The 20,039-nt window shown below is 40.6% G+C and overlaps 1 protein-coding gene across 1 annotated transcript in view; it reads right to left on the reverse strand.

Annotated features, from left to right (window-relative positions):
• Positions 1-291: 291 nt before the first annotated feature.
• The window catches only part of LOC126184350 (rho GTPase-activating protein 100F), a 294,918-nt gene continuing 275,170 nt past the window's right edge, over positions 292-20,039 (reverse strand). The window contains exon 17 of the mRNA XM_049926729.1: positions 292-1,281. Coding sequence (XP_049782686.1) covers positions 650-1,281 — 632 coding nt within the window. The 3' untranslated portion in view covers positions 292-649. The remainder of the gene's footprint in view (positions 1,282-20,039) is intronic.

Here is a 20,039-nt window from a genome sequence, read left to right on the forward strand (position 1 = left end):
CTTACTTAATAATACATTATGGCAGTTTTCATTTGGTCTTTTAAACACTTAAAACTGACAGGCATTATTTATTTTGTGATAACACATGCCTGTCAGCTTCATTAAATTAGTTATGTACAAAAGTATATTCCAACTAAGTTGATTATAGGATTGATAATGAGCTGAACAGTAAACAGTAATTGCCCCTTCACTGCAGACTGTACAACATATGAACCATTAAATCTGCTATATGGAACCAGTTGAACTAACATGTTTAACAAATGTTCCAGTAACTCAATAATTTTATACATAAAATGTCATTTATGAAATAAATATTTTGAGTTAGTAACACAAAAATAGTGTTTGTTCTGCAGATAGCTGTAAATGGCATTGTCAGTCATTTTGATGCATTTTAGTAAAATATGGCATTGTCTGTAATGCAATGAACCATGTTTCACATGAATTACACTAGTATGCAAATATGTACAAATGAATTGATTTAATATAAATAAAAACATTACATAGAAAACAGCTTTAATTACTAAATGAGCATTGTGAATCAATTGTACACCCTGTCCTCTTTACATGTACATTGTGTATTAGAATAAATGTGTACATAAGAACAGTTTTATCTTTCAGACATACTCAATTTCTCTCATTTCTTGCTCTGCTATTCTTCTTCCATTCGTGTGGCACGAATATCTTCGATACACGTGCCATCTTCATCATCGCCATCTTCTTCTTTAACTTCATCACTCCCTTCTTCATCCGCCTCTCTTCCTCCTTCTTTTCTGGAATCTTCTGTTGTTGTGGAAGATGTAGGTGTCTGAATTTGATGTTGCTGTTGGTCTTCTGTTAAATTTCCAAGAGCTTCTCCCTCCACACTCCTGCCTGCAGGAGTGAGCAAGCTGTCAGCACCTACCAGACTTCCTGGGAATCCTCCAGACTTCTTCACAGAGGAGCTTTTCCGCAACGTGCTCGTGCGTTGCTGAAGTGTTAATGGTGGCACCGCCTTCTTCACCTCTGATTCAGGTGATGGTGAAGGTGACGATTCCTCACTTGTCGGAGAGTCTGGTGATGAGACGATTACTACTTGCTGTTGTGGATGAGATGTCTCTGGAGGTTTCCTTCCTCTTGAGACTGTCGTAGCTCGCACTCCACGACCGAGGGACCACAGGCCCCCTCCTGCTGAAGAAGTGACTGCTGGGGCTGCTTTTATCACTGGCTGGAGACGTGATGGAGGCAGAGATGATGCTTGGGAGGATGCCAGCAGATGAGGTGAAGGCGCAAAGACCTCCCGAACTGTCTGTGGAAATAATTACTGATGATCTTGTACCAACAATAACAACTCTACAAAAATGTGTTTATTTAAGAATTAGTGTGGTACATGCAATGCAATGTGAATGATGGCAGATTTTAAGCCATAATGTATGTTAATGCTGTTTCCAGTCAACTGTCTGAATATTGATCTTTTCTTGAATAAATCCTTACTTTTCTCTTAAAGTTACTATTGAAATAAGTGTGATCTTTCCTCCCTTATCATTTCATTTTGTAATCTTACTTCCTGCTTGTCAGTATATAAGTGTTTTAAATTGCTCAGAGTGTGGGGAAAATATTAGTTACAGTTTTGAGAGTACTGATTCCTTACATAGTCTTGTAGTGAAAAGTTGCTGACATAAATGTGAAAATAATATTTTTTTAACTGTCTGGTAAAATAAAACATAGTCTGAATAAATGTTTTTGGATCAGTAATGAGGTTGCAGCCATGTGTAAAATAAAGAATTTTGAACAGAAGGAAACAACTGAAGTATATGTTATATCAGTGAAAGGTAACTGACAATAAGCAGTATTTTCTCACATTATGAAACACAAAATGTAGTGCATCTGTTGTTTGAGAGCCATAATGACTGCAAATATTTTTATGTAATCAGTTCATCAAATGTAGTTGCTTGTGGCTCGTACTTCAAATACAGTAGTTTCTCCACTGACATAAAGGTTCACTGAACTGTATGTAGGGTTCAGTTGACGTGTGTGTGTGTGTGTGTGTGTGTGTGTGTGTGTGTGTGTGTGTGTGTGTGTGTCTGTCTTCCTACTAGAAGAAGAGCAAAAGGTTGAAAGCTAGTGTTAACTGTTTTCTGTTTGGTGTTTCTGTGTGCCACACACCAATCCTCTTTTGGTAAATTGTTGTGTTTCCCTTATTTTATGAATTTTCCCATCTAGGAATTTCACATAAACATTCCATCTGCAGGTAAGGTCCTTTTTAATCAACCTTTCATAACGTCTACCCAAACATGAAAAATAATTAGAAACGAAATTCAGTCACCTATTTTTTTAAAATTATGAGGTGTGTTGCTAAAATACACTGGCTTAGGGATGATGATTGTCATGTGTCAAATACTGATAGTCCAGATGAAGAGATCTGTTGTTGGCACTGCTTTGCACGTATTGAAATTTGCAGCATCCAGAAATTTTTGTGATCAGGTTACCTTCCATTCAGAAGGCTGTTGCAGTTAGTGACTGTTATATTGACTTGTAAATAATAGATTTCAGCTATCAATTGTCCTTTTTAAATGCTATTGGCAGATCTAGATTTCAGCTAGAAGCTAGACATTCTCAATGCACTATCATTTTGGATCAATGCATGTAAAGCCTGTTGGTCGGGCTTCATCCACAGTTCATTGAATACAAAAATGAAAGTGCATTGAGAATGGCTAGTTTCTAGCTGAAATCTAGATCTGCCAATAACATTCAAAAAGGATGACTGATAGCTAAAATCTATTATTTACAAGTCAATTTTGTGATGTTTAAGATAGCATGAAAAAAAAGTAATGTTTCTCCTTGTGGTAACGTATATTTATAATTTTTATAGTCAATTTTCAGTTTGTCAAATTCATGATTAAAAGTGTCACATGTCTATAAAGACATGACCATGCAGTGCTTTGGTGAGCAGTTTTCCTGTTTTTGTGGTCTTCACCCCCAAGACTAGTTTGATGCAGCTCTTCATACTAGTCTGTTCTGTGACAGTGTCCTAATCTCTGCATAACTACTGAAACCTACATCCATTTGAATCTGCTTCGTCTCTCTTTGCAATTTTTACCCCCCACACTTCCTTCCGTTAGCAAACTGACAATTCCTTGATGCCTCAGAATATGTTCTATCAACAAATCCCATCTTTTTAGTCAGATTGCACCACAGATTTCTTCTTTCTCCCATTTGATTCAGTACCTCCTCATCAGTTATTTGAACTAGTCACATAATCTTCAGAATTCTTCTGTAGCATCACACTTCAAAAGCTTCCATTCTACTCTTGTCTAAACTGCTTATTGCTTACAATGCACTTCCATACATGGCTGCATTGAGTACAAATATCTTCAAAAAAGACTTACTAAGTCTTAAATTTATATTCAGTGTTGGCAAATTTGTCTTTTCAGAAACAATTTTTTTCTGTTGCCAGGCACATTTTATACATCTTGCAAGTCCTTTGCCATCTCTGATAGAATTACAGTGTCATTGAAAATTTCAATTTTTATTTCTTCTCCCTGAACTATAATTCCCTCTCCAAATTTCTCCTTGGCATCTTTTACTTCTTGTTCAGCGTACAAACTGAGTTACACTGGATTTAGGCTACAAACCTGTCTCACTCATTTTTCAATCACTGCTTCCCTTTGTGTCCTACTCCTGTTATAACTGCAAGTTTCCATATAAATTGTAGATAACCATGGGCTCCCTCTATTTTACCCATAAAAATCTTTTGGTAAATCTACAAATCCTATAAATATAGATTTGTTTTTTTTTCAGTCTGTCTTCCAAAATACACTGTAGGGTCAGTGGCCTCATGCTTTCCTACATTTGTCCAGAGGCCAAAATGACCTTCCCCAAGATTTGTTATTACCAGTTTTTCCACTCTGCTGTAAACAAATCGTGTCAATATTGTGTAACCATAACTTATTAAACTTAAGGTTTGTAATATTCACACCTGTAAGTGCCTGTCTTCTGAGGAATAGGAATTACTACATTCTTCTCAAAGTATGAGGGTATTTCACTCTTTTGGTATATTTGCATGCATGGTAGAATAATTGTGTCATGGCTGGGTCTCCCAGTGATCTTAATAGTTCAAGGCAATGTCACCTACTCCAGCGGACTCATTTTGACTTACATTTTTCATAGTTCTCTCAAATTCTTCTCACAGTACCATATCTTCCACGTCATTTTCATTTACATCTTTTACTGTTTCTGTAACATCATCGTCAAGTCTGCTTCTCTTATATAAGCCCTCTATGACTTCCTTCCAGCATTCTCTTCTTTGCTTAATACAAGCTTGCCTTCTGAACCCTTAGGACTCACACATGTGCTTCATCTTTCTCCAATAGTCTCTTTAATTTTCCTATAGGGAGATTCTATCTTTCCTCTCATTACACCTGTTTCTAAATCCTTGCATTTGTCTGTGAGCCATTCCTGCTTTAGCAAATTTGAACTTTCTGCCAGTATCATTTTTTACACATTTGTATTGTCTGTTACCTGCTTCATTTTCTGCATTTTTATATCTTTGTCTTTTGCCAGTTAGATTCAATATCTTGTGCATTATCCAAGGATCTGCTGCCTTCACATTAGGTACTTTCAAGTTATCCAGGTACCAATTCCTCAATTTCCTACTTTTCTGGAATTTATTCAGTTGTAATCTGCAGTTCACAAGTAATAAATTGTGGTTAGAGTCCACATCAGTGCATGAAAATGTTGTGCAGTTTAAAATCTGGGTTTAAAATCTGTGTCTTAACAAGATGTAATCTATTGGAAACATTCTGGTGTCTCCAGGTCTCTTCCATGAATAAACCTCCTTTTACGATTTTCAAACCAAGTATTAGCAGTGATTAAATTGTGCTCAGTGCATGATTCTATCAACCACCATCCCCTGTCATTTCTCTCCCGCAGTCCATGTTGTTCTTCTTATCATTTCTGACTACTGAATTCTGGTCCTTCATTACAATCAAATTAAATTAAAAAGTTGTATTTGTTGAAGATTGTATAAATTATAATTTCATATTTTACTATCTATGAAATGATATCTGTGTTACTGTGTAATCTGTCTTTCTTTGAAGTTCCTAGTTGTTGTTGTTATTGTGTTTGTGTTGCAAAGAGTAACTTGATGTTGATTTAACAATGCTGAAAAAATCTTTGTTTAAGCAGCATATTTGCTAGGTATTTTAATTCCTGACATGGTAACAGATGTGCGATGTTCTGATAAACATTGATTTGATGAATAATTGAGAGATATAGTTCAATAAAGTGTCATAAGAGAAGGGTAATTCAAGTAAACAACCTGTGATTTTATACCACATTATTGTGGGCAACTTACGAAGTCATACATATCTTTGCATGTTTGAAAGAGGACAAAGAATAAGAAAAACACTCCACTTGGTGGAGTGGACAAGACAAAAATCATGACTGAATAAAAAACAAAAAACTGAAAAATTAATTGGTGGGAAACCTGAAGGTTATTTTGAGATGTGACACTGTTTGTGATGTGATAAGTGGTTTTCTAATCAAACCAGAAACAAAAATTGAAGGTTATGTTGCAAAATTAGCTACTTGAATGGAAGCAAATTCCAAAATGAAAAAATGTCTCATTTTGTCACTAGATACAAAACCGTTACTCTGTGTTACCACATGTGAACCTGCAAAAGATGTATGGGAAAACTTGCACTAAATCTATGATAGTTAATCTGAAGGAAATATCAATGTGTCATAAGTTTCATAATACTGAATGGGAATGGTCAGATGGTATGCAAGGTCATTTAGTAAAATTTTATGACTTTCTGGCAAAGATATCTTTGCTAAATAAACCGTTAGGTACAGCTGATTTGTGTGCATATTTTCTTCAGGCAGTGCCACAAGAATTCGATCACATTTATGTGACTTGGTATGATATTCCACTAGAATACAAAACATAGCACAAACTGCAGAAAATATGTATGAATTATGAGTTGCAAACACGAGGAGGAAATTAAGCAAGTTTAGCAACACAATTTTTTTCAAAATCCAAGGGATGTATATCAGCACAGCAACAGGGCAGAAATAAAATCGTTAGTGTGGAAATAGGGCAAAACTGAAGCAAACAAGATGTGAACAAGTGTTTTTCCTATGGTAAAAATGAGCACATTTTGAAAGACTGCAACAGAGGTTTAGTGTTTTTTAAATGCAGAGGTATAGGTAATCTACCCAGGAACTGCCTTAGTTGTGGTGGTTATTGAATGTTATCATTTGTGAAAATACCATCAGAAGTAATTCTAAGAAAGGTGTTGCCTGAAATATCTGATTCAAAATTTAGATATATCAGTGTGTGATAAATGGTACACTGATAGTGGTGCAACACATCACACACAAAAAAACACTGAAATGGTCTGTTTCATACAGTCCTTTTGATAAACCAAATAACCTGCACATCAAATCATTTGGAAGTGGCCGTATTGATGTCAAAACTTTTGATGGAAAAAGGGAGACTAGATGATATTTTGAAGATGTGTGGTACTATCCAGATGGTACTTGTAATTATTGTCTATCAGAAAGGATGGAGAAAAAGATATTGATCAAACTATTGAAAATGTTGGTAAAGTATTGGTTTTTTACAGTGACAACATATCAATTGCTGTTGCCCTAACTGAAAGCATCAGTAGCTGCTTTACAATCTGAGCCATCTGGATTCTTCCATCCACCACCAGTTTCTCTGAACTAAGCAGATCAGAGTTATCCTTACAACACATCCCCCACTCCCGTGATAGTCCTAGTCTCAATCTCAGGTAACCCACTGTCCTTACACCCTCCACACAACAGTTTCCCCTACCTCTGGCCTTTCACCCCTGTCGAATTCATGTCCCCAAATTGCCTTCAGCGTGTGCTGCTTCTGCTCAGCCACTACAGTTGTGCCAGTCCGTATACCTGCCACCCTTACCTCCCACATTTCTAGCCAGAAACCTCTGAGCTGCTGGCCAGCCAACCCCAGTGCCTCCCCCTGTCTCCCATCTTCCTCACCCTCTATCTACCACACCAAATACAACCCACACCACAACTAGTCTGCCTGACAAGAAACAGTATTCACCCTGTTAGTTGAGCTGGTATCATATAGGCGGTGTAGGCATGTGTGTGTGTGTGTGTGTGTGTGTGTGTGTGTGTGTGTGTGTTGGTATCTTTCCTTTGTATGAGCCTATTAAGAACTCAATTCTTCTGCTTTTTGGTGAGTAGTCTCCTTTGACCCAAAAGTATTTACATTCTACAAGAACTTTCCTATAACACTGAAATCAAGAATGATCTTTATTATTTGGCAGTGAAAGTAATCCAGCAAGAAAAATCTTTTGTTGTAAAAGGAGCTCCTGATACTCTTCAAATGTGGCATGAAAAATTTGGATACCAGAGTAAATGCCATGTACAATCAGTGTTGACAGTGAATGGTGTTGCTGTAAACGTCGATGGTGAATTTTATGAAGGTTGTATGCTAGATGAACATCAGCTAGTTTTTGGTAACTGAGTCTATAAATCAACTAGCCCAGAAGAATTAGCCTCAGACAATTTCTGTGGTCCAGTAGAACAAAAGTGTTTAACTGACTATCAATATTTTTTGTTTTTAAGGATATTTCTGGTTTTAGGGTGACATATCTTTCAAGGCAAAAAGATGATGTTAGACAGAAGTTACCAACATTTATTGAGATAGTGCAAACACAAGCTCAACTGAATATTAAAGAATTATGAACACATAGTGGCAAAGAGTTTGCTAACTGTGATGTAAAAAAGTGTGGTGGGTCAGTTGGGTTGAAACATTCTTTGATTATATCATATAAAAGACAGCCAAATAGAGTTGCTGAACATAAGAACAGATTATCTGTGTGATGGTTCATTCATGCCTTCAGTCAGCAAGGCATATTCCAAAAAGCATTGTGGGATGAAGCTGTACTTGCTGCAGTTCATACTCTTAACCAAACTGGTCCAAAAAAGATGAAAGGGAAAACACCAATTGAATTATTTTTGAGAAAGAGGTATCAATTTTGTCATCTGAAAGTTTCTGGGACAGAATGCTTTGTCCAGACTGCAGAACAGCAATGGAAGAAGTTTTGATGCCAAACCTTTGAAAGGCTATATAGCTGGCTATGATGACTGTATAAACCTTCCAGACAGGCATTCACTTATTGTCAGCTGAGATGTGAGATTCAGGAATGAAATATTACAACAACCTTTGAAGAGTGATGTTTCCAAATTAGATGACATCTAAACTATGAATGCCTTTACACAAGCCACATCATGTAATCTGAGTGATGAGGATACCTTAGAAGAAAATACTAAGGGACTGGATTATCATGCTCATGATGGAGTGACTGAAGGTGCAAAAGACCTTTCCTTAAATGGAGTTGAAAATATAGATGGACAATGAGTTTTGAAAAATACAGAAATGATTAGAAGGCCAATACATAACCAAGATGAATTTGAGCAAATGAAGATGATGATCCTGAGGGATATTCTGAAAGACTTTAATGAAGCAGTGACGTCTTCAGATGCAGAAAATTGGTAAGCTGCAATGGATTAAGAAGTGCACTCACATCAAAAGTTTACTACCTAGAAACTAGTTGATTTATCAGCCAGAAGGAGAACTATTAGTAATCAATGGGTGTATGCAACAAAGTAAAATAATAACGATGATATTGTCTGCTACAATGCATGATTAGTAGCAAAAGGTTGTAGTCCCAGGCCAAGAGTCGATTTTTGTGAAAAATTTATTCCCATAATTAGGTAATGAGGGTTACAGTATGATGATGGTACAGTTCATGTGTGCAGATTGCTTCAAAGCTTATATGGATTGAAGGAAGCAGAAAAATGTTGGTACTGCCTTAAGAAATCAAATTTATGGCACAGCAGAGCTGATCCATGTATGTATTTTAATGAAAATTTAATCCTTTTATTTCATGTGGATGATGGATTCATGATGGAATAGTTCATACTTGCACAAAATAATTACAAGAAAAGTTTGATATTATGGTCAGTAAAGTGAATTGTTATCTTTGCCTTCAAATCCAAAGATTTGAAAATTGTGTGAAGATTAATCAAACTGCATATGCAAAAAGTGTGTTGGTAAGATATGGTATGACTGGTACAATTCCATTATCTTAACTGTTTGAACCTGAACGAATACATGATGATTCATTGCCAAATGCTGATACTGGGACTAACCAAGAGATTATTAATGGCCTCACATATGTAACACTGGGAACATGAGTAGATATCATATATGCTGCTTCAAGAGCATGAGATTCACCTGCTGAAGTGCACCTTACATTGGTTTAACAAATTCTTCTCTATCTGTTCAGTTTAAAAAAAAGAAGAGTTCTGCTACAGAAGCTTGTAGTGGCACTGATCATGCACGTGAAAAATTGACTAGAATGTTCTAAACATACTGAAACACTTTATCACTATGCACAACAGTTAGTCATTGAGAAAAAGATCAATATGAAATATGTTTGAGCACAAGATCAGGCAACGGACATTTTTACTAAGGATTTGCCAGTGAAGATATTATCAAGAATAAACTTTGATTGGAATGACTTTTGTTAAATCTCTGATCAGTAATAAAATATGAACATTCTACATCTACATCTACATCCATACTCCGCAATCCACCTGACAGTGTGTGGCGGAGGGTACCTTGAGTACCTCTATCGGTTCTCCCTTCTATTCCAGTCTCGTTTTGTTCGTGGAAAGAAGGATTGTCGGTATGCCTCTGTGTGGGCTCTAATCTCTCTAATTTTATCCTCATGGTCTCTTCGCGAGATATACGTAGGAGGGAGCAATATACTGCTTGACTCTTCGGTGAAGGTATGTTCTCGAAACTTTGACAAAAGCCCGTAGCGAGCTACTGAGCATCTCTCCTGCAGAGTCTTCCACTGGAGTTTATCTATCATCTCCGTAACGCTTTCATGATTACTAAATGACCCTGTAACGAAGCGCGCTGCTCTCCGTTGGATCTTCTCTATATCTTCTATCAACCCTATCTGGTACGGATCCCACACTGCTGAGCAGTATTCAAGCAGTGGGCAAACAAGCGTACTGTAACCTACTTCCTTTGTTTTCAGATTGCATTTCCTTAGGATTCTTCCAATGAATCTCAGTCTGGCATCTGCTTTGCCGACGATCAACATTATATGATCATTCCATTTTAAATCACTCCTAATGTGTACTCCCAGATAATTTATGGTATGAACTGCTTCCAGTTGCTGACCTGCTATTTTGTAGCTAAATGATAAAGGATCTATCTTTCTGTGTATTTGCAGCACATTACACTTGTCTACTTTGAGATTCAATTGCCATTCCCTGCACCATGCGTCAATTCGCTGCAGATCCTCCTGCATTTCAGTACAATTTTCCATTGTTACAACCTCTCGATACTCCACAGCATCATCTGCAAAAAGCCTCAGTGAACTTCCTATGTCATCCACCAGGTCATTTATGTATATTGTGAATAGCAATGGTCCTATGACACTCCCCTGTGGCACACCTGAAATCACTCTTACTTCGGAAGACTTCTCTCCATTGAGAATGACATGCTGTGTCCTGTTATCTAGGAACTCCTCAATCCAATCACACAATTGGTCTGATAGTCCATATGCTCTTACTTTGTTCATTAAACGACTGTGGGGAACTGCATCGAACGCCTTGCGGAAGTCAAGAAACACGGCATCTACCTGTGAACCCGTGTCTATGGCCCTCTGAGTCTCGTGGACGAATAGCGCGAGCTGGGTTTCACATGACCGTCTTTTTCGAAACCCATGCTGATTCCTACAGAGTAGATTTCTAGTCTTCAGAAAAGTCATTATACTCGAACACAATACGTGTTCCAAAATTTTACAACTGATCGACGTTAGAGATATAAGTCTATAGTTCTGCACATCTGTTCGACGTCCCTTCTTGAAAACGGGGATGACCTGTGCCCTTTTCCAATTCTTTGGAATGCTACGCTCTTCTAGAGACCTAGGAGAGTGTTGAAAATTGTATAAATTACAATTTAATATTTTATTATATATGTGACATCTGTGTTACTGTGTAATTTTGTCCTTCTTTGAAGTAGTTGTTGTTGCATTTGTCTTGGCAAGAGTAGCATGATGTTGATTTTAGAACACTGAAGAAATCTGTAAGCAGAACAATTGTTATGTATTTTAATTCCTGACAGTATTCAACAATCTTCATTGGCAGCCAATAAGTTATTGATACAGTTCCTCATGATATAATTGTGGCAGAAGCCATGAAAAGTGAGGAGAAATAAAGATTTGTTTTTAAAAAGACAATGGCCAATGGCCTGATTGTAGTACAGCTGTTTTATTGTTCTTGGTGAGTAACAACAAGGGGGCTAGGTTTCCTATTCATGTGTCAGCCTTTCATATTTTGAACATTATTCAGTGGAATATTTTCCTTTTCAAATTGAAGAAAAAATCTTCCAAAGAAAACTGATTTTCTGACATAAATGATGTCAAAGAAAGTGTTGAACATATATTTTTGTTGTTCTGGAATTCTGTGTTGTAATTTCAATGTTTTCAGCAACTGTGTCATCATGTTAGACAATTCATACAAATATCACAAGCTAGAAAAATTCTCTGATAATTCTTGGAAAAAGTTATTTAATATTGCATTTATGAACTCCTTGTGTGCCCTTAGCAGTCATTCAGTTACATGTCACTCACATTTCCTAGAATTTGCTGGTTTGTTTGTAAACTTCCATTGCCATTTGTTTTTGATGTGATAGGGATTGTATTAAAAAATGTAGGGAACAAAAAATATTAAAAAGTAATGTAAGAAATTGACATTTTTTCATTACAACAGTGGACTTCACAAGGTATGAACAATATCAAGAACATTTTGAAAACTAAAAATATACACACACCCAACATAATGAAAGTGTGGTACACCACTTGAAGTCTCTAGATGCCCCATACTATCAATCCAAAATATGCCAGCTAACTGTGTTCTTTTACCATAATTACAGTGTTTAATCTTCAGGAGAGCTTTCTCTTGTGACTCGCTGATCATTCAAAGTGCCACCGCGCAATTATGCGCATCCTCTACATGCGGCGCTGTCTGACAGCCATGCAGAAGCTGCGCCACCTAAGCGGCCAGCCAGCCAGCGGCCGCTAGACTTGGACTCAGTGCTCATTTGAATGTCACCATGTTCACATGTCGTGCTTTGTCAACTTGCTCAGTGACTTACAGGTATTGTGTCATTTTGAAATATATGTGTTCAACTTGAAGTTATAACAATTGGCGACGAGGTAGTGGATTTTTCCTTTTCATCGTTGACCCGCCGGTTTCCATGGCTACTGTAGAGCAACTATTGCAATGTCTCATTGAATAGCAAATGCTTCTAACATCGGCGATTCGTGATTTCATCGTGGCATCAAATGTGGACCGTTTCTCGTTGTTGTCTATACCTCCTTTTCCTCCTTACGACGAGACGGCGGAAGATTGGTCTGATTACGAAAAACGTCTTCGACAGTACTTCTTGGCATTTCATGTCACGGACAAACAAACATGTAAGTCTGTGTTCCTTTCATGGATTTCATCTCAAATGTATCGGTTGTTGTCACAATTGACCCCTTTGAAAGATCCTGCGTCTTTGTCCTTTGCTGAAATGTGCTCACTTCTGCCCGTCTATTTTCAAAAGCAAAAGCATGTGGTAGCCTCTCGTGTTGCCTTTTATCATTGTCAAAAACAACCACATCAATCCTATCATGCTTGGGATGCTGAACTTCATGGCCTCAGTCGAAAGTGTCAATTTGTTACTGACGTTCACAAAGAATCCTATGCCGATTCCATGGTACGGGATGCTATTATCTGCTCGGCACCCGACAAAGAAGTTAGGCAACGTGCCCTTTAGTTGGCAAATCTGACTCTAGATGAAGTGGTCTCCATTGTGCAGTCTTTTAAAATTTCTCGCGCCGCTGTGGCACAAATAGAGGCGTGGGATGATGTCGAGGAAATACAACCTCTGTGCGCTGTTGATGAGGCATGTGGCGTGTCCCCACTGACCAGTACGCTCCCACGCGCAGCCTCGGCCTAGCCATAAACAACTATCTAAGAAACTGCAGCAAAACCTCCGGCAACTTCCTTCATGTCGGCGGTGTTTTACGAAACATTCACGGGAGGATTGTCCCCAACATTGGGCCGTATGTGTCAATTGCAAAAAGAAGGGTCATGTGTCTTCTGTTTGCAAATCTGATCGCATCCATGATGTTCATGAACATGACGCTGATTCTGCTTCTGTGCTGTCTGTCAATTGCACTTCTTCCCTTTCAGGGAAGTTATTCCTCACTGTCCAAATCCTTGGTAGGGATGTTCACATGCAGGTGGATACTGGTTCTGCTGCCACTATCATTAATTCTCAGACGTATCTTCAGTTGGGTTCTCCACTCCTATCACCTGTCACTCGGCAACTACGGACGTACAATACACAGAAGATTTCTCTCTTGGGACAATTTAATGCTGAGGTATCTTACAAATCCGTCGTTCGCACTGTTCGCATATTTGTGGTCGACCAGGGTAATGCAGAGAATCTTTTGTTTCGATGCCTTTCACGTTTTTGGGTTCTCCATAGATGACTCTGTCAATATCATCTCTGATGCTATTCCTTATGCTCAATTGGATTCCTTGTCGACGACATTTTCATCCCTTTTTTTCTCCTGGGTTAGGCCGCGCAAATGACTTTGAAGCTCATATCATGCTCAATACCCACTGCTCGACCTAAGTTTTTTCGGGCTCGGCCCATTCCTGTGGCCCTTTGTCATCGGGTAAAACAGGAGTTGGATCGTCTCACTACTTCAGGGGTCTTGCTTCCTCTCACCTCCAGTGAGAGGTCCTTTCCTGTCATTGTCGTTGCTAAGCCAAATGGTGATATTCATCTTTGTGGTGATTTTAAAGCCACTGTAAATGCTCAATCCCTCATTGACACTTACCCTATGCCCCGACCTGAAGAATTGTTTACTAAACTTGCTGGATGCCAGCATTTTTCTAAAATTGACCTTTCAGAAGCTTATCATCAACTTCCTCTCGACGCTGCTTCCTAGCAGTTTCTGGTCCTTAACACGCCTTTCGGCCTCTATCAATACCAACGCTTGCGATTCAAGGTTGTCAGTGCCCCTGCTCTCTTTCAGCGATTTTTGGAACAATTATTGCTGCCTGTCCCTGGGTGTATCAATCACATGGACGACATTGTTACCACAGGCTCCACCACTGACGAACATCTTCAGAATCTCTGCACACTTTTTCATGTCTTTCAGACTGCCGGTCTTAAGTGTAATCTTCAGAAATCGCAGTTTTTTCAGGCATCTATCACGTACTTCGGGGTCCAGCTCTCTTGGGATGATATTCGTCCGCTTCAGCAAACTGTCGCTGCGATCAATGCCGTTCCTTGCCCTACATCCATTAAGGAACTGTAGGCTTTCTTGGGGAAAATAGCATACTATCACAGGTTTTTACCATCTGTGGCTTCGGTGGCTCAGCCATTGCATCGCCTGTTGCATAAAAACGTGTCTTTTCACTGGTCCACGTCATGCGATGCGGCTAACCAAGAATTGAAGACAATGCTGAAACAGGCCCCATGCTCGGCTACATTTCGACCTGGCCAACATCTCATTCTTGCCACGGACGCCTCTCAATACGGTGTTGGTGCAGTCCTTGTGCACCGTTTTTCTGACGGTTCTCAACAACACATTGCTCATGTCTCCAAAACACTCACGGATGCCCAACAAAAGAATTCTCAAATTGAAAAAGAAGCTTTGGCCATTATTTATGCTCTTTATAAGTTTGGAGTTTTTCTCTATGGATCCAAATTTCATCTTGTTACGGATTACAAACCACTTGTTTCCTTGTTTCATCCATCAACGTCACTTCCCTACAAGGCTGCACACCGCCTCCAGCATTGGGCTCTTTACTTGTCTCGTTTTAATTATGAGATTCATTTCCAGCTGAGGGCTCAACATGCGAATGCTGATGCTCTGTCTTGCCTTTCCATGGGTCCTGATCTGGCATTCGATAGGGACGAACTTTTGTGTTTTCACCTGGATGTTGCCGAGCAGCAGGTTGTGGACGGATTCCCCATCACCGGGGACCGGCTGGGGGCTGCTACGGGTTCTGACCCTACCCTCTCCCAGGTTTTACGCTGTATTCAGAAGGGTTGGCCAGATCGTCTGTCCACTAAAACATCTGATCCATTGCAGAACTACTACACTTTGCGCTATGGCTAGGGATGGTGTTATCCTCCTTTCCACCGACAATGCTTTGCCGCGAGTTGTGGTACCTGCGTCTTTGCGTGCTTCGGTCTTGCGCCTTCTTCACCAAGGGGACTGGGGTGTCTCTCGCACAAAATCTCTGGCGCACCGTCATGTGTACTGGCCTGGCATCGACTCTGAAATAGCACACATGGTCGCTGCCTGCGGCCCTTGTGCGTCACAAGCTGCCGCCCCAAAGTCATCTTTTGTCACCATGGCCTTCGCCTCAGACGCCCTGCTGACTTTGCGGGACCTTTTTTAGGTACTTATTGGCTACTCGTAATTGACGCCTACTCTAACTTTCCTTTCATTGTCCGTTGTATGTCTCCTACCACCGCGGCAACCACAAATGCTCTCGCCCGCATTTTTTCTTTGGAAGGCCTTCCCTCTACTCTTGTTACTGATAATTGTCCACAATTTGCCTCTTCCGAATTTGTGGATTTTTTTGCTCGTCATGGCATCATGCATGTCACGGCCCCTCTGTTCCATCCACAATCAAACAGTGAGGCCGAACGACTGGTCCGCACATTTAAGGCTCAGATGAGGAAACTCCTGATTTCTTCTGCTGATGATGATGATGATGAAGATGCGCTTACCGTTTCACACCCATGGGCAACCACAGCCCAGCTGAGCTCTTACATGGCCAACAGCCCTGCATGCTACTTCATCTTCTGCGGCCTTCCACCTCACGGCCGCAGGTGGCTTCGCTTGACTGGTTCACCACCGACGACCTTGTGTGGGTATGGGGAAATGGCAGGCAGCCAAAATGGAGTCCAGGCCGCATCTTACGACACCGTGGCTGACACCTGTATGAAATCCAGATGGACATGGGTGTTGCAGTGCGTCATTCGGACCAGCTTCAGCTTTGTGTGCCGGCAACGCCTGTTCTGAATGCCGCTACACCACCTTCGGCTCTACCTGACGCTCGGGATCTTGGCATCTCTCATTGCTCACAACGCAGCCCTCTCACTGTCATCTCGGTGCCTGTACAAGAACGGACACCACCAGGAGACATGCCCATGCAGGAACCGGATGACCATCTCGCCTCCTTCTCCTACAGACACTGACACATTGCCCATGTCTCCTTTTATATCAACCGGACTTGCCGCAATGGGCAGATTGGTGCACGGGGCCCCGGCAGATTCGACCCCTATGTCTCCTGTCATCTCGACCCATTATCATCGGGGACACTTCCGCCCATAGGGGAAGCCTCCTCCTCGAGACTTCACAGCCAGTCAAACAACACCTATGGACATTAGCAATCTACAGGCAACCTCCATCAAGACCAGTGCAAAAATTTCGAAGGGGGGAAAAGTGTTGTGACTTGCCGATCATTCAAAGTGCCGCTGCGCAATTATGCGTGTCCTCTACATGTGGCGCTGTCTGACAACCATGCAGCAGCTGTGCCACCTAAGCGGCCAGCCAACCAGGGGCTGCTAGACTTGGACTCAGTGCTCTTTTGAATGTCACCATGTTCACATGTCGTGCTTTGTCAACTTGCTCAGTGACTTACATGTATTGTGTCGTTTTGAAATATATGTGCTCAACTTGACGTTATAACACTTTCTCATTCACATTGATACAAAGAAAGTGGAATTTGTCTCAATTCTTCATGAACCATAGTAGTAATGGTTGCCAATTTTTATGCAAATTTAACTGGAACACAACTGGTACTTCCCATTGGAAGGCTTTGTAGGTGGGATAATCCAGCAAACACACTTGAGTTTGTTAGATACAACAATCCATGTTTTGTGAGCAGGGACATTATCACACAGATACAGAAGACAGCTGATTACAAGTTGTCCTTCATACATGCAGGCACCTTTCCTTCATAAAGTATGAGAGCTGTGTGTGTACATATATCTGTTAAGTGTAGATGACTATAATAGTGTTAATAGCGTGTGTGTGTGTGTGTGTGTGTGTGTGTGTGTGTGTGGTGTTGTATTCACTTTGGAGATACTGATAGAAGGGAAAGGGTGAATCCCAGTGCCAGCATGTAGCCTCTTGAAGAGCACCAAGGGGGCCACTGAGCTTAATGTCCCCACGTAATGTATGGATTACAGCCAACAGGATTACATGCCCTCACTCCACGAGACACTGCAAAGAGAACTGGAATTTAATCCAGGAAGTTGGTGCAAAGACCAGTGATCATAACACCACCACCTCTCCCATCCCCTCTGTTGTAAAGGTAAAGGGAAAATTGTCAACAGTGTGTGCTGTACCTGGATGGTCACCAATCCCAATACTGTCATGCCCGAGAGTGCTTAACATCAGTGATCTGATAACAGCTGGTGTATCCACCTCAGTATGGCCACTGACAGTTTTTTTTATCATAAACTCCTTTATAATATTAATAAAACATGGGAAGTAATTCAAGGATTATTTGAAGATGTAGATACAAAATTGTTAGGATTTCATATTGTTTTCAAATGAATCTGGGAGGAAAATATTAGCCATGTCTCCAGGAAAATTGAGTATTTTATCTCATGTGGGAACTGACAGATACAAGCACTGATGAATATCTGAAGAAAGCATACTTTGGTCTTTTCGACTCACACATTTTCTAAGGCATACTTATATGGTGACATTCCTGTCAGATAAATGAAAATCTGAAAAAAATAGAATAATGAAAACTGTGAATTCCAAGGAACATTGCTATCTCCTCTTGATAAAAACTGAAGATACTGACTGTTGTACACCTTTATACCCAACCTGTGGCATCCCCTGGTAGCACAGCCACCAACCATACACATGTACAACAAGTTTCCACAGTTTTGGCTCACTAAAGATGCTTCCTCTGGAACTCAGACAAAAATAATCCACTGAAACACACAAATACACTGGGTTCTTTACAACCATACCTCCAGGAGCCACCATGGTGCTGTATGGCCCCAGCCTCACCACCAGAGCAAGGGTTGTAGCCGCAACCAGCACTGCTATCTACATCTACATCTACATTTATACTCCGCAAGCCACCCAACGGTGTGTGACGGAGGCACTTTATGTGCCACTGTCATTACCTCCCTTTCCTGTTCCAGTCGCATATGGTTCGCAGGAAGAATGACTGCCAGAAAGCCTCCGTGCACACTCGAATCTCTCTAGTTTTACATTCGTGATCTCCTCAGGAAGTATAAGTAGGGGGAAGCAATATATTCGATACCTCATCCAGAAACGCACCCTCTCGAAACCTGGACAGCAAGCTACACCGCAATGCAGAGTGCCTCTCTTGCAGAGTCCGCCACTTGAGTTTGCTAAACATCTCCGTAACGCTATCACGCTTACCAAATAACCCTGTGCCGAAATGTGCCGCTCTTCTTTGGATCTTCTCTATCTCCTCTGTCAACCCGACCTGGTACAGATTCCACACTGATGAGCAATACTCAAGTATAGGTCAAACGAGTGTTTTGTAAGCCACCTCCTTTGTTGATGGACTACATTTTCTAAGGACTCTCCCAATGAGTCTCAACCTGGCACCCGCCTTACCAACAAATAATTTTATATGATCATTCCACTTCAAATCGTTCTGTACGCATACTCCGAGATATTTTACAGAAGTAACTGCTACCAGTGTTTGTTCTACTATCATATAATCATACAATAAAGGATCCTTCTTTCTAAGTATTCACAATACATTACATTACATTCTGCTATCAGGGCACTATGCCACTTCCAGGGGTTACGTACTTTCTCTGGTATTCTTCTGCTTGATGGGTACTTAGGTCACCCCCTGACTACTCTGCAGTCAGTTCACACTCATGGCTTTATGCCTCAATCAGAGTTCTTTTCCAAATCGCACACTATGCGCTGGGCTGTACGCTAGCTGTGCCTAGTGGTCCATATGTCAGAGTTATTTCACCAAGCACATTCTATGCTTAGTGCTCTATGCTGGCTGCATCTAACAGCCCATCCACTGCAAGACTGCAATGGATGGATCACTAGATGCAGCTGGCATAGCTCAGCTCAGCTCACACTACATGGCAATGTAGATCAGCATATGCACCATTCTTGTTCCTGCAGTGGGGACAAGAATCAAAGTTCACAAAATTTAGTCACAGTCTGCACCTCCAAGATCAAAGATTCAATGTTGTCTTTCTAGCTACAATGGCTATGAGGTTCACAGTTTTAGTCCCAGACTGCAACACCATGGATCAAAGATTCAACATTCTCATCCCCTACAATGATGATGAGGATAATGTTCTGTTTAAGACTCCACTGATGTAATAACTGCTTCACTGGTCCACAGGCATCACATCAGATAATGTTGTGAAAGCTCCACAATACTTTGAGACAGCTGCTTGTCATCTTCAGGTGCTTACTGTTGCTGCAGTGGCTCACCAATATATCCTCTGGCTTGGTAGAAGAGCACAGGCACCAAGGGGATGGGGCCACAATGTCATTGTAGGTGAAACATAGAGGACAACAAAATCCAGTGCTCCCTGCCATAGAAATGTGCCATGCTCTTTGCATGCATGACACGGTAAAAGTGCAGCCACAAATCTCAGTCCATCGTGCACATTGACGGTGTGTTGGCACCCAATTTAAGTGTCCAGAGTCTGATTCCTCATCTGTGTTGATTCAGATTTATTTGTCTGTGGCCAATTCAATGCGCAAGTTGCTGAAGTGGCATCACCTCAAAAGACTTGCACCAGGCTATCAGATCTACCTGCCAGGAGGCCCTTGCCACACAACATTTCGTGGCCAATTATGCCTTAGCACCACCAGTGCTGGTTCCCTTGCCATGCTAAGCTAAAATGCCATGTTTCTATTAAC

Source organism: Schistocerca cancellata, chromosome 4 (assembly GCF_023864275.1).
Source record: "Schistocerca cancellata isolate TAMUIC-IGC-003103 chromosome 4, iqSchCanc2.1, whole genome shotgun sequence".
In the NCBI taxonomy this organism is placed as follows: Eukaryota; Metazoa; Arthropoda; class Insecta; order Orthoptera; family Acrididae; genus Schistocerca; species Schistocerca cancellata.